Source organism: Tachyglossus aculeatus, chromosome 16 (genome assembly GCF_015852505.1).
Source record: "Tachyglossus aculeatus isolate mTacAcu1 chromosome 16, mTacAcu1.pri, whole genome shotgun sequence".
Lineage (NCBI taxonomy): Eukaryota > Metazoa > Chordata > Mammalia > Monotremata > Tachyglossidae > Tachyglossus > Tachyglossus aculeatus.
Window position 1 is genome coordinate 8,081,969 of NC_052081.1, and position 13,511 is coordinate 8,095,479.

At 40.8% G+C, this 13,511-nt stretch overlaps 1 protein-coding gene across 2 annotated transcripts in view; it reads left to right on the plus strand.

Annotated features, from left to right (window-relative positions):
* RABGAP1L (RAB GTPase activating protein 1 like) overlaps positions 1-13,511 on the plus strand; it is a 430,548-nt gene that overhangs the window by 82,991 nt on the left and 334,046 nt on the right. For both annotated transcript variants that reach the window (XM_038757620.1, XM_038757621.1), the window contains exons 9-10: positions 2,916-3,018; positions 8,532-8,698. In XM_038757620.1, the coding sequence (XP_038613548.1) occupies positions 2,916-3,018; positions 8,532-8,698 (270 nt within the window). The remainder of the gene's footprint in view (positions 1-2,915; positions 3,019-8,531; positions 8,699-13,511) is intronic.

Genomic DNA, 13,511 nt, shown 5'->3' on the forward strand with positions numbered 1-13,511 from the left:
TCCTTGATTCTCATGGCCTAGGAACTTTAGTGTATTTGCAAGCCACCACGTAGATTATCGTATTGTTTAGTCACCATCCTGCAGGCGTGGACTAAATGTTTCCTTCATATTATGAAAACAGCATATTATAAGTTTTTCCATAATCTCTGGTTCTTTTTTATTTTTTAGTGGCTAGATATTCCTCACCTGGGACTGGGTGGACATCTTAGCATAAAATATCAGCTGTAGTTGTAGACCTCTTCCACATCCACGTTGGAATGTCAAGCCATTATTAGTTAGAATAGGCATTTTAAACATTGTTTAGAAAGGGTTCCCTTATGACTTCAGGGCGGTACTCTCTGGAGTGTCTTTCCATGGAGCCCAGAAGTTGAGTAGCGGTAGGCCCTCCTCTCACCATCACTGCCTTGGGGCACATTCCATGTTGATGGAGTGGTGACATACTCAGTTCCACCCTCAATTGAGTTCGCCCACTTCTAAGACTGCAAAAAGGACAGTTTATTTTATGCGTGCGTTACGAAAGTGCCCTCTGAAGAAAAATATGGCACTGGAAAGATCCCTCAGTCTATTTTTGTATGCAAATTTAATTTTTCTTGCATTCTTGGTGTGGTGCTTTGAAGTTCCTCTGGGGAATTTGTACCTCCAGTTGGAAACTTCTGGTTTCAACCCTTAGAATGAAACCAGAAGTTCACCCTGAGGCAAAAAGACTACTCAGGATCCTAGGTCCTGAATAATCATCTGTCATTGCAGTACAAGTAAGGTTTTTGCTTTGAACTTTCTAAGGCCAGATGATCTCAAAAACTGTACTATATATTGGTAGTAAATGCTAAAGCTGAGCACCTACCAAAATGATGATAATGCTTTCCATCACGGAAAGCTATATTCCATATGAGCTACACTGATGTTAGTGCAGAAAGTGAAGTCAGTTTTACCTGTCTTTCTATTTTTTTTTTTCTGCTGCCATCCGTTCATAAGAGGCAAAATGAAGGGTTTTTCAGATTTCTCCTGTGGGCTCTTGTTCCATCATTCCAATGGGTTTTCACTTGACAGCTTCACGTTAGGGTTGTGGTATAGGGCACAGCGTTGCATGGACACATTGAAACCCAATTTTATCTTTTCACACTTAATTAAATGCAACAAGCCATGAAAGATATGTAACTGCAAGAAGCAAACTTCAGCCTTTCTTTGATTGTATTGTTTTTAAAAACATCTTTCCAGTGCCGTATTTTTCTTCAAAGAATACTTTATAATGCATTCATAAAAGAAACTCTCTTTTTGCAGTCCTAGAAGTGGGCGAACTCAATTGAGGGTGGAACTGAGAAGCCACACGACTTTGTGGATAGAGCAGGGGCCCGGAATTCAGAAGACCTGGGTTCTAATTTCGGCTCTGCCATTTATTTGCCGTGTGACCCCGGGCAAATCACTTGATCCCCATTTTACAGATGTGGTAATTGAGGCACAGAGGAGTTAACACTGTGAACCCCATGTAGGACATGGATTGTGTCTACCCTGATTAGCTTGTATATACCCTAGTGCTTAGTGCCTGGCACATAATAAGCACTTAACAAATACCACATATATTTTTTAAAGAGTAGTGCTTTCTTAAGTGTGAAGCTCATCTACAAATCGAAATAGGGTGGTCGGGAGAAGTAACAGCCCTCAGGCCTGCTGCTCCATCTAGGGCTAAGCTTTCCTTTCTTCAGGATCTTAATGACAGATAAAAACTAGCATGTTTATAACTGCTGCTGTAATTGGAGACTGTGAGCCCTCTGAAAACTCTTAGATAACTAAGTTACGTGTCGTATCTTCGAGAGCATTTGTGTTGGAGATACATTAGCAGAGAGCTTTCACTCTCCAATTATAAGTATTTTTTAAAAAGCTATTAGCATAATCCTTTCGCTTGATGAAAATTAATATTTTTTTGAAAAGGTGATGCTTTTTGGAGTCCCCTCTGTGGATCTTCATCCCTGTTCAGTTCAGCTGCGTGTGCATATTATCCCGATAAGTTCTAGATTGAGGTTGCCATAGAAAGCAAGTATGTTGTGGAATATGTCAGTGGTTAGGTATTGTGCTGTTTTTAACCCAGTGAAGAAAATGAAGACCCACAGCACATGCTGAATTGGCTTTTTTTTGTGAAATTCAGGATGTGTCATTAAAACTGAAATGTCTAGTAGTCTTATTTTAAAAATGTCTCAGTGAGAACTCATTTTTGCAGACCACTACCCTGCCCATTTTCAAAACCCCACTAAAATAACATCTCCAGGTAGCCTTCCCAAACTAATCTCCCTCTTCCCAACCCTGTTTCACTTCCTACTTCATCACCTGTGGGCCTGAGTCCTTGCCCCCTAAGTAATCCCAGGCCTCGGAGTCAGAGGACCTGGGTTCTAAACCCAGATCTGCCACTTACCTGTTGTGTGACCTTGAGCAAGTCACAACTTCTCTGTGCTTCAGTTTCCTCAACCTTAAAACAGGGATTAAATACCCGTTTTCCCTTCTGCTTAGACCGTGAGCTTCACGTGTGACAGGGACGGTGTCCAATTTGATTATTTTGTTATCTGTCCCAACACTTAGATCTGTGCTTGACACATAGTAAGTGGTTAACAAATACAATAATAATAATGATAATATTAATAATGATAACAAAAGCACTCAGGAACTCACTTCACCCTATTGTATTCTTCCTGACGCTTAGTACAGTGCTTTGCATAGAGTATTTATTTATGGATGTTAATGTCTGCCCCCCTCTCTAGACTGTGAGTTTGTTGTGGACAGAGAATGTGTCTGCTGTTATAATGTACATTGTTATATTGTACTCTCCCAAGCACTTAGTACAGTGCTTTGTACACAGTGCTCAATAAATATGACTGATTGAAAGAATGAAGAGCTCAAAGAAAACTTTTGATTATGTGCTTTTTTAGGAGTCCATGGGAAAGAGCGCTGATGGGCGAGCATACGTTATAACTGGAATGTGGAATCCCAACGTGCCCACATTTCTGGCTCTTAATGAAGAAACTCCCAAAGGTAATCCAGAAATCTTTAAGAACTTTATTTGATTTCTGTTTGCAAGTTCATAAGTATGCTGCCTTACAGGTATTATTTGGATTCCACTTTTAATATTCTAGTGCTCATCAAAATAAAAATTATTTTTAAAGGGGAAAAGGGCTTTTCTGCTATTTTATCATACTGAAACCTGTCCACTCTTCTTGTCTTTCCCTCCTCTTTCCCACTTGCCTTTAACCTAAACTGAAATTTCCAAGACCGTGGGCAAGGATTAGTATTTTGATTTTAATTTTAGTAATTTTGGGTCTTCCGATTGAATTGTGTCTATACAGCACTTGGTACAGTGCTTGGCACATAGCAAGCATTTAACAAATACCACAGTCATTCTAATTCTTCTCTTTCCTTCTTGCTGGAGGATTCATGAACTTTAACCTTTATTTTTCACAAATCTAGTTATGAATCGTTTTAAGGTATTGCCTTTAAAAATACTGGAGTATCGGATTCTCTTGTAAACCACTCCTGCTTTGTCGTTGTCTTTTTGCCAACTCACTTTCTGTCTGTCTCTGTGCTCAAAATGAAAAGCAGCCTTCTGCTTAAATCTTTACAGGATAGTGGTTTTTTTTCCCCCTAACACTTTACATAACCTCACAGGATAATTGGAAGAGCTTAACAGTAAATGCATTCAGAATGCTAAGATATTGCTATTTGTAAAATATGGAGAAGGCGATGGGCCTGTGTGTTCACTCCTGTTGAGTTAACACATTTTCCAAGGCATGTCATCACCATTTCCCAGTTTCTGAAATTGGTACATCCCGTGAGACATTCAGTTCACAAACTGATCTCATCTGTCAACATTATTGTTTATATTCTCTGACTTATTCTCTGACTAAGCCAAACAACCAATTTAGTAAGACAGTCGTTCTGTTTCTCTTTAGTGAAGTGTGTTTTCTTCAGTTGACATCTCCTCACTCCTTTTCTCAACATGGTAATATTTAGGGAGAATGGTATAATACTTAAAGCAGTAATCTTCATTTTTATTTTTAAACCACTATTCACTTGTTTTTTGCCTTGGCATCTCTTGGGCATATCTGTCATTTTCCCCTCAGTAAAATGGAGCAAAAACTTCAATGTGAAACACTTACAAATTTCCAGATGGGAGGAAAGCATAGTGTTGTGAAAAATTCCTGAATCGAATTCTGTCTTTGGTAATCATTTGCTCTGTAACCTATGACAAGCCTTTCTGTTTTATTAGGCATTGAGACAATTAATAAAATGATTGTACAGTTCCCAGAATAGAGTGGTAATAGCAATACCAGTTTAAATTGCTCTTCAAATTACTTTTTTTCTAATTATGCATTATTTCGTAATTTGGTCATTCAAAACACATAAGGGTTTTAAAATTTGATTATGCCAGTTGCTGACCACACTCTGGATAGCCCTTCTTCCTTGCCTGCTTCTCTCCCATCCATTCTCGCTCTCTCCTACCTCCTCCTCTTCTTTCTTCTTCCTTCTCCTCCCTACATGTTTCTCTGTCCCCAAATAAACTTGCACCATTCCCCAAATAAGGCCTACACTCAGCCTAGGTTTCTTTTTAGCTAGATTTAGCTAAAATGCCATGTACTTTTGATTGAATGTGCACTAACATCTGCTATCGTGTAACCCACGCAGCATTGGAGTGTTTCAGAGCATTTTGCTGTAAATCATTGTTAGCCTTACTCCACAATTTTGGTGTCTTCCAACCCTTCCTTAAGAACTCACTAGTCCATCGGGTTTACCTAATATCTCTCTTTCATCCAGGGCTGCCTCCTCCCTGGAATCTGGACCCGTCTCTCTCATTCACTTAACAATCCTTTCATCTTCCTCCTCCCCTGTCCCTTGCAACGCCCATGATATCCCAGTTGCTTCCAGAATGAAAACTCACAGAAGTGTATAAAGGCAGCTTCCACGTATGGCATAGGTGCTTACATGCTGTTGACTGGTTAGTTTAAGTAGAGGTAGAAGGTAAAGTAGAGCTTACTTGTGGATGTGCACTTTTTAAAAAAGTTTCTCCGATCATGATTCTAGTTATTGCTTATCACAGGGTCATTAGTGTCCTTTCAGTAGTGTTGTAAAGTGAAGTTGAAAGGCTAATTATTTTTGGTTTTAGAAACCAGTAGGGAAGAGGAATTGGAAATTAGCTTTGTAACAGCCTTTCTTAAAACCTCTAGGCGATGCTACTATTACTACTACTACCACCACTACTACTACTAGTTGTATTTGTGAAGCTCTTACTATGTGCCACACACTGTACTAAGAGCTGGGGTTGCTATGAGATCATTAAGTCCCACCTGGGGCTCATAGTCTAAGTAGGAGGGAGAGCAGGTATTGAATCCCATTTCACAGATGGGGGAATTGAGTCAAGAGAAGTAGAGTGACTTGCTTAAGGTCACCCAGCAGGCAAGTGGTGGAGCTGGGATTAGAACCCAGGTCTTTTGACTCCCAGTCCTGTGCTTTTTCCACTGGGCCACACTGCTACTGCAGCATTTTTTTTAATGGCATTTATTAAGCGCTTACTATGTGCAAAGCACTTTTCCAGCATTTTTGACACTACTCAATTCATCCTTATAATGTTGTAGGACAGAACCCCAATAGATCAGTCAATGTCAATTCCCTGAGCTCTTTGATCCAGACTATAATTTTTTTTATGAACTGATTGATCATTCGTAAGAGTTGAAATTGAGGTATATATTTGAAAGTGCCACATCCAGCTAAAATAACATGAGCTTGCAGATCTTTGTATATTAGGTTCAGAATAAACCCCTGAAACTTTAGCATATCAATTCCTGGTTATAAAAAGGGAAGGGAAGTTTCTGACCTGCAGCATTTGACATGGCAGTGCTTGCTCGTATATCTTTTTTTCCAAGTGCATTAAAAATAGATCTTTTACAGAGTTTTATTATGTCCCGCTTGGATAAAAAAGTGCTGAGATGCTTTTATTGCTTTTTTAAAAAGTGCACTTGTCAGGTTAATGAAGCAGCAGAACATAAACATTTTAATGATTGAGACACATTTAGGAATCAATTTTTTTGTCTCTTGGAGACAGGGTACACTGTTCTAGGTCAGAGATTGGACTGGAGACTTCCCACTCTAGACTGTAAACTTCTCGTGAACAGGGTCTATGTCTTCCAACTCTGTGATATTGTACTCTCCCAAGTGCTTAGTACAGTGCTGCATGCACAGTAAGCTCTCAATAAATTTGATTAATTGCAATAGGTTCAGATTCCGTATATAAATGGAATCTAAAAAAGATTTGAAATACCTTTCTGAGAAAATAGGAAAGTACCTTAATAGAAAAAATACTACTGTTAAGCATTTCTTCATTCATTTTTGGAATTGAAACATTAATAACAAGTCAGGTTCCCAGTAAATGACCTTACGGCTTGGGAACCTTGAAGTCTCACCGCGACTGATTGGATATTTGTAAATGAGCTTCCTCTAAAGCAAAAATGCTTTACCAGAATTATGGGAGTAATCTTCACGCTATCCTTGGAAGGGAGGGGAAGATTTTATTTATCACTAATGCTACTTTGTGCCTTTATAGGCAGACACTGAAGGGTGGGAAGGAAGACCTTGGGAAGGCCTGAGACTAAGAGGAAAAGAAGTCAAACAGAGAGGGAAAGGGCACTAAAGCAAGGAAAGAAACAGAAGGTAAAGGATGGGCCAGATAATGAGGAGAAGAAAAAGTCAACTAATGAGATCAAAGCAGAGCAGTGAAACAGAGAGGAGAGTCTGAACAGACCTTGGGCAAGTCACTCAGCTTCTCTGTGCCTCCATTACCCCATCTGTAAAATAGGGGTTAAGACTGTGAGCCCTATGTGGAACACAGACTGTGCCCAACCTGATTAGCTTGTATCTGTCTCAGTGCTTAATACATAGTTAGTGCTTAATACCATAAAAATACCAACATTAAACTGGATGAGGACTGGGTCTGTTTGCGACATTTGATAAACAGATGCTTAAAATGCACAGTTCAAAATTGCTATAGGTTGGTTGGCGATAATCAGTGCTTTAGAGCTTTATTTCCTTAGGAAGCAGTTCTAGGAATTATTGACTATTGGGGCTGCATTTAGCTGTAGGATTCGGGGAGAGAGACTTTGTGATGCGACTTGACATAGACCACTTGTTGTGTAACTGTCTCTACTCTACTGGATTTCCGAGCCCATCACAGACTACTGATGTGTGACCGTGTGGCTCACAGAGATACTGGAAGGCTGTATGTGTTTCTCTGTGAACCAAAAAAAAGCCCTTGTTATCATTTAAGAGTTGTGAGCAGGGCTGACCTTACTTCTGGGATATTTGTGCAGGCAGACAAAATGATCATAAGAATGCAAGTTTCTCAACCTGATGCTGAATTTAAATTCCCCTCTTTTGTCTCTCACTTTAGATTGTTAGCTACATGAGAACAATTAATGCAGTACTTATTATTTTGTTGTGGAACTTATTAACCACTATGTGGCAAGCGCTGTGCTAAGCACTAGGGTAGGTAAGGAAATCTGTTGAGATGGAGGCTCTGTTCTATGTGGGGCTCATGATCCATCGTGTGTCCCCAAGTTCCTAGCACAAGGACCTCTTCCACTACACGCCCCTCACACTCATCCTGAAAACTGAGGAACTGAGAAGTCATTTGCCCAGACTGAGCCCCTTCCTTCCTCTCCCCCTCGTCCCCCTCTCCATCCCCCCATCTTACCTCCTTCCCTTCCCCACAGCACCTGTATATATGCATATATGTTTGTACATATTTATTACCCTATTTATTTATTTAGCATGCCTGTTCCTCATCTCTGAGCTTTTTTCTTTTTCATTTCCTTTTGGGATATGGTGAGACGAGTTATGGATAGTATCAATGGAAAATTTATGGCTCTGTTAGATTGTAAGCCACATATGGGAAGGGACCATATTTTCTTCTGCCTTTACTGTACTCTCTCAAGTGCTTAGTAATTTGTAAGCCTTCAAGAAATACTGTTGATTGATGGTTGAAGCCAGCAGAGTCCAAAGTCCAGTCTTTTAGACTGTGAGCCCACTGTTGGGTAGGGACTGTCTCTATATGTTGCCAACTTGTACTTCCCAAGCGCTTAGTACAGTGCTCTGCACACAGTAAGCGCTCAGTAAATACAATTGATTAATGGATTAATTTATTTTACCTGTACATATCTGTTCTATTTATTTTATTTTGTTGGTATGTTTGGTTTTGTTCTCTGTCTCCCCCTTTTAGACTGTGAGCCCACTGTTGGGTAGGAACTGTCTCTATATGTTGCCAATTTGTACTTCCCAAGCGCTTAGTACAGTGCTCTGCACATAGTAAGCGCTCAATAAATACGATTGATGATGATGATGATGATGAAGGTCACAGCAGGCAGTGACAGAACTGGGTTTCGAACCCAGGTCTCCAGACTCCTGGGCCCCGTAGACTTCCCAGAAGTCCAGATCGTGTGTTTGCCTTTGCCTCAGGTATTTGACTATTGCTCGAGGGTCTGAAATCAAATTTTGTCTCCTAGATAAACGGGTGTACATGACTGTAGCAGTGGATATGGTAGTCACTGAGGTAGTGGAGCCTGTCCGCTTCTTGCTGGAGACCGTGGTGCGTGTGTATCCTGCCAATGAGCGCTTCTGGTATTTCAGCAGAAAGACGTTCACAGAGACTTTCTACATGAAGCTGAAACAGGTAGGACCATATGCTCCAAACCAAAGGAAATACCCTTTTCCTTTGTCTTTCCAAATAAGCATCCGGCTGAAGAATTGCTTGGTGAACCTGTCTTAGGGATGAGCAATTTCTCTAAGAGGGACAAAAATCCAACAGAAACTTAAAACAAAAAATGAATGTATCATTTGGAAGTATGGTATTGGGTATGTTTCAGCTTTGTAATGTCATTCCAGTGACATTCCGAAGGAGAGTGTTGACTAGAAGTGATAGTATTTGACTCCTAAGAGGCTTTTTCTGATGGGTTATTAAGAAACGTAGGAGATGATTTATTAGGAAAATGGGGGGAACCCCCCCACTAATTTAAAAAAATTAAGTTTCTACAAGCAATGCTCCCTAGCCTATGTGGTCTAGTGAGCGTTTGCAATTACTGGCAAAGCGTTTAAATTACCTTAATATTCAGTGTACAAAATCAGTATGTTAATGTTTCTGTGACAAACTTAAATTTAATTTACTTTTTGTTCCTCCCAGCTCCCCTCACTCTGCCTCATTGTCAATCCTTCCACCTCCAATCCCCTGTTCATACTCTTCTTTTTCCCCTTCAAATCAAGCAGAATACAACTCTCTCCATCTGCAAATCCCTCCTGAAATTGCTCCTTTTCCAACGGTACTTCTTAATTAATTTTCTCCTACCCAGTTCATAACCTTCTGTCTACCACCTTAGCACTTTTGCACTCACTGCTACCCACAGCCCTTTTGCCTTGTCTCTCTAATTCTAGTATTTCAGCACCTATTCACCTCTGCCCTATTTGCCGATAATGCGTGATTTATGAAACATTCCACTCCATCTAAAAATTATTGCTACAGTCTTGCCATCCTGTTTCAAGAGAAGAATCAAATGAAAGCTGTGGTGTGATTCGGATTTGATTTTGGTTTGCAACCGTTTACTTCCGATTTTGCAATCACCTGCTATATAATCAGGCATTTACCAGGCCGAGGGTATAGTTCTTTTGAGTGGAAGTCGAGGTGTTATAAACCAAAAAAATTCTACCTCTGTTAGAATTAGTACTCAGAGAATTGGCCAGTAGGAGGGGGGTTGCAACAGTTTGTTCAAAGGCACTTGCAAAGACGGGAAAGAAACGACCATGGTCTCAAACGCTGCAGCATCCATTTCCCAACCCCATTATGTAGGTTCTCTCGGAAAACTTTGGTTTTCACTGTTCCATCTTGTATCGGTCATTTTTTGTTTGTTTGTTTTTGTTTTTAAAGCAGCTCAGGTTGGGTGAAAGGGAACAGTAGGCTGGCCATATTCACCTTGTTGTTAAATTGAACATTGGTAAATATTTCAAGCAAAGGTCAGTTTGTAATTTAAAAGGGGCGGATTTGATAATGTTCAACTTTGCTATGTCTAAAGTCTGTTTCAGGTGACTCCATGTGAGAAGGTAAACTGATAACAGAAGGGCAAATAAAGAGTGTGGTCGTGAAGGAGACAGTTTAGGAAGTTTTGAGTTTGTAGTCACCACAGTCCTTCTACTGTCTACTTATTTCCAAAGTGCCTTTAGAAAGCAAGCCATTTAAAGCCGCCTAAAATAGTGCTATAATATTGCTTTCTCTTCCATCCAAATGATGCTGCTGAAGGAAGAGGGCAGTAATGCTTTTTTTAAGTGAGGAAATTGTGTGTGTGTGTGTGTATCTGTCTTGAAATCAATCAATCGTATTTATTGAGCGCTTACTGTGTGCAGAGCACTGTGAAGTATATTGTTCTGTGTCCATCATATTGAGATCACTAGGTCTATATCACGTGGACTGTTTCTCTTCTGTGGCTTTGCTTTTTGATGATGAGTGCTGTCTACAGGGGTATCTGAGTGTTTACTGTGTGCAGAGCAATATACTAAGTGCTTCGGAGAGTTCAGTGCAGTGGAGCTGGAAGACACGATCCCTACCCTCAATCTAGTGGTTGAGATAGATATTAAAATAAATTTCAGTTAGGGGAAACAGAAGAGTGTAAGGTTATGCACATAAGTGTTGTGGGGATGGAGTGGACATCACAGTGCGCAAACCCAAGAGAAGCAGCTTGGCCTAGTGGAAAGAGCCATCAGGCTGAGAGTCAGAGGACCTGGGTTCTAATCCTGGTGCTGCCACATGTCTGCTGTGTGACCTTGGGCAAATCAGTTAACCTCTCTGGGCATCAGGTACCTCATCTGTAAAATGGGGCTTAAGATTGTGAGCCCCACTGTGTCCAGCCTGATATGGGTTGATAAGGGGAGAAGCAGAAGGGAAGGAGGGAGAATAAGGTGAAGAGAAGAGTGGTGGTCCTGAAGGAGTGTGGGGCCATTTATCCAGAGACTGTCTGTCTCCCCCTTCTAGACTGTGAGCCCGCTGTTGGGTGGGGACCGTCTCTATATGTTGCCAACTTGTACTTCCCAAGCGCTTAGTACAGAGCTCTGCACACAGTAAGCGCTCAATTAATACGATTGAATGAATGAATGAATGGAAGACTGGGCATGAGGAGTTGACCTGGCCCCGCTGCAGACAGCACCAAGACACTCTCCATTCTTTAGACTGCACTGATACTCCAGTTGGGGAGACCACAACTCCCAGTGTTTCCTTGTGGTAGGATAGTGCAGCCAGGCCTAAGATGAGGTCTCCCAACAAACACTTTGTTTCTTCCCTCCCAAGCCCCACTTTTGTGCCCCCAGCGATATCCAAGAAGGCAGTAAGTGAGAGAGTTCAAAGGACATTAAGCTGTCCTTGCCTGGGGTGTTAGACTTGTCAAACCCAAAGGCCCAGCTCAGTTTTACCTCCTTGGGCGGCTCCAGTTTGAATTAGCTTGGGAATAATATGGTGTGTTATGAAGTAAAGAACTCAGTGCAGGGTGTGGGAAGGAGTAAAATTAAAACGTCCCCCACTTACTGTGTTGTATCATCAAGAGACTGTGAGAAGAGCCCTTGGCCTCCAAGCCCTGTTTCATCGGTAGGTGTGTTGTTCTACCTTCTTTTCTGAGGGACTTTGGAAAAGATCTTCTGTATTTTTAATTCGCCTGTGAAAGAGAATGCCTAGTTGCAGATCAGTATAGAATTAGTGAATTAAATACTATGCCGTAGTTGACCAAATCAAGAATTGCCCACCTAATATCATTAAGTATACTAGTTTCGGCCTGTATTTGAACTAGGTAATTTCTCTTTCTAACTTTTAGGAGTAGACTGTAAGTTCAGAGTGGTTAAAATGAAGTGTGTCTTAAAGAATTCTGCATCAAATTTTAGATGCTGCTAGTGTCACCATAATGTGAGTTTTCATGGCTTTTAGAAAGCGCCCAAGAATAGGATTCAGAATTATGAGAGTATCTAATGTAAACAGTAGTGGCACTAGCTCTTGCCACCCCGATGAAACTGCTGGAAAGTGATTTGGGTGAACTACCATGTCCTTCTATTGCTGTAAGTGTTCACCGTAGGCATCCTGTTATCCATAAAGTTATGATAACTACAGGATTAATGGAATTAAGTCTCTGAGATAGTAAACTGAGCATGCGGTGGCTGGATCATTTTCTCCAGACTGTGTTCATATAGGCTACAGATCTTACTCTGAATTACTGTACAGTGAAATGGGCCCTTTTTCATGAACTTGAGAGCAGAGATGGAAACAAGAATACCTCAGGTTATTTCAGCCAGTGAATCACGGTGTGTTTTTTTGGGTAGTAGCCCAAATCTATAGCACAAGGTTCATTTGAAGCCCTCAGAAGGTGTCCCAGTTGTACAGTGTCTTTCACCCCTCATTTTACCACTTATGGCTTATTCCAGTGAGCGTTGCTTGCAGCGTTCGAGACTCTGGAGTGCTTCTGGCATCAGCTATTCAGTGGCCTGGTGATGAAAGCAAATGCCAGAGAGCATAAGCAGAGGAAAGGAAAGCGGGTAATAGAACAGGGAAGCAGAGAAGGAAAACCAAACAAAAATTGTACCTTTGCCTGAGGGCTTTGGCTAGACAGTCAAACAAGAAGCCTCAGAAAAATCAGGGCCTTTATACGTTGCAAAATGAACGACCATTGCATTTAGCTGATTGTGAGCGTACATCCAGGATGCCACTTCTTTTAAAGTTAGGGAATAATCAGAAGTGCCGACAAGCTGGGCTGAGTAATATGGTGTATACAAAACAGAAATAATTGTCGAGAGAGTTTCTGTTACCCGTATGAAACCAAATTCAGGGAGTAATGCCATTTTTCTCATTAAAGCAATTAACGTCCATGTACACAAAGTTAGTGGAGCTGCTACTCACTTGTATACTCACAACCTCCCATAATCGGTTTGAACCAAATGCTCAAAGCCTTAACTACTAAACGAGTTCCCCCTTCCTTCCACCTTCTATCTGTAAATTATTTTAGTGTCCATCTTCCCCTTTCTTCTCCTAGAGTGTAAGCTCCTTAAGGGCAGGGATTATGTTGCCAACTTGTACTTCCCAAGCGCTTAGTACAGTGCTCTGCACACAGTAAGCGCTCAATAAATACGATTGAATGAATGAATGAATGTGGACTAACTCAGTTAACTCTCCCAAATGCTTAGTAAAATGCTCTGCACACCATAGGTGTTCATTAAATACAATCCATTGATTCATAGGTGTGTTACATTTACTAGCTGTAACTAGCTGTAAATCCTGTAACTGGATTCCCATCAGTTCTCTTCTTTTGTAGTGCTTTCCTCCTTCAAATTGTTATTTTTTGAGTGCTGGAAAATAGGCTCCTAGGGTTTTGCTGGTGTTTGAGTACGATAATTGGCTGTAGCCTAGATCATCGCTTTCAGTTAAGTTTTAAGGGAAAATTAAATGCCATCTTTATATTTGACACCCG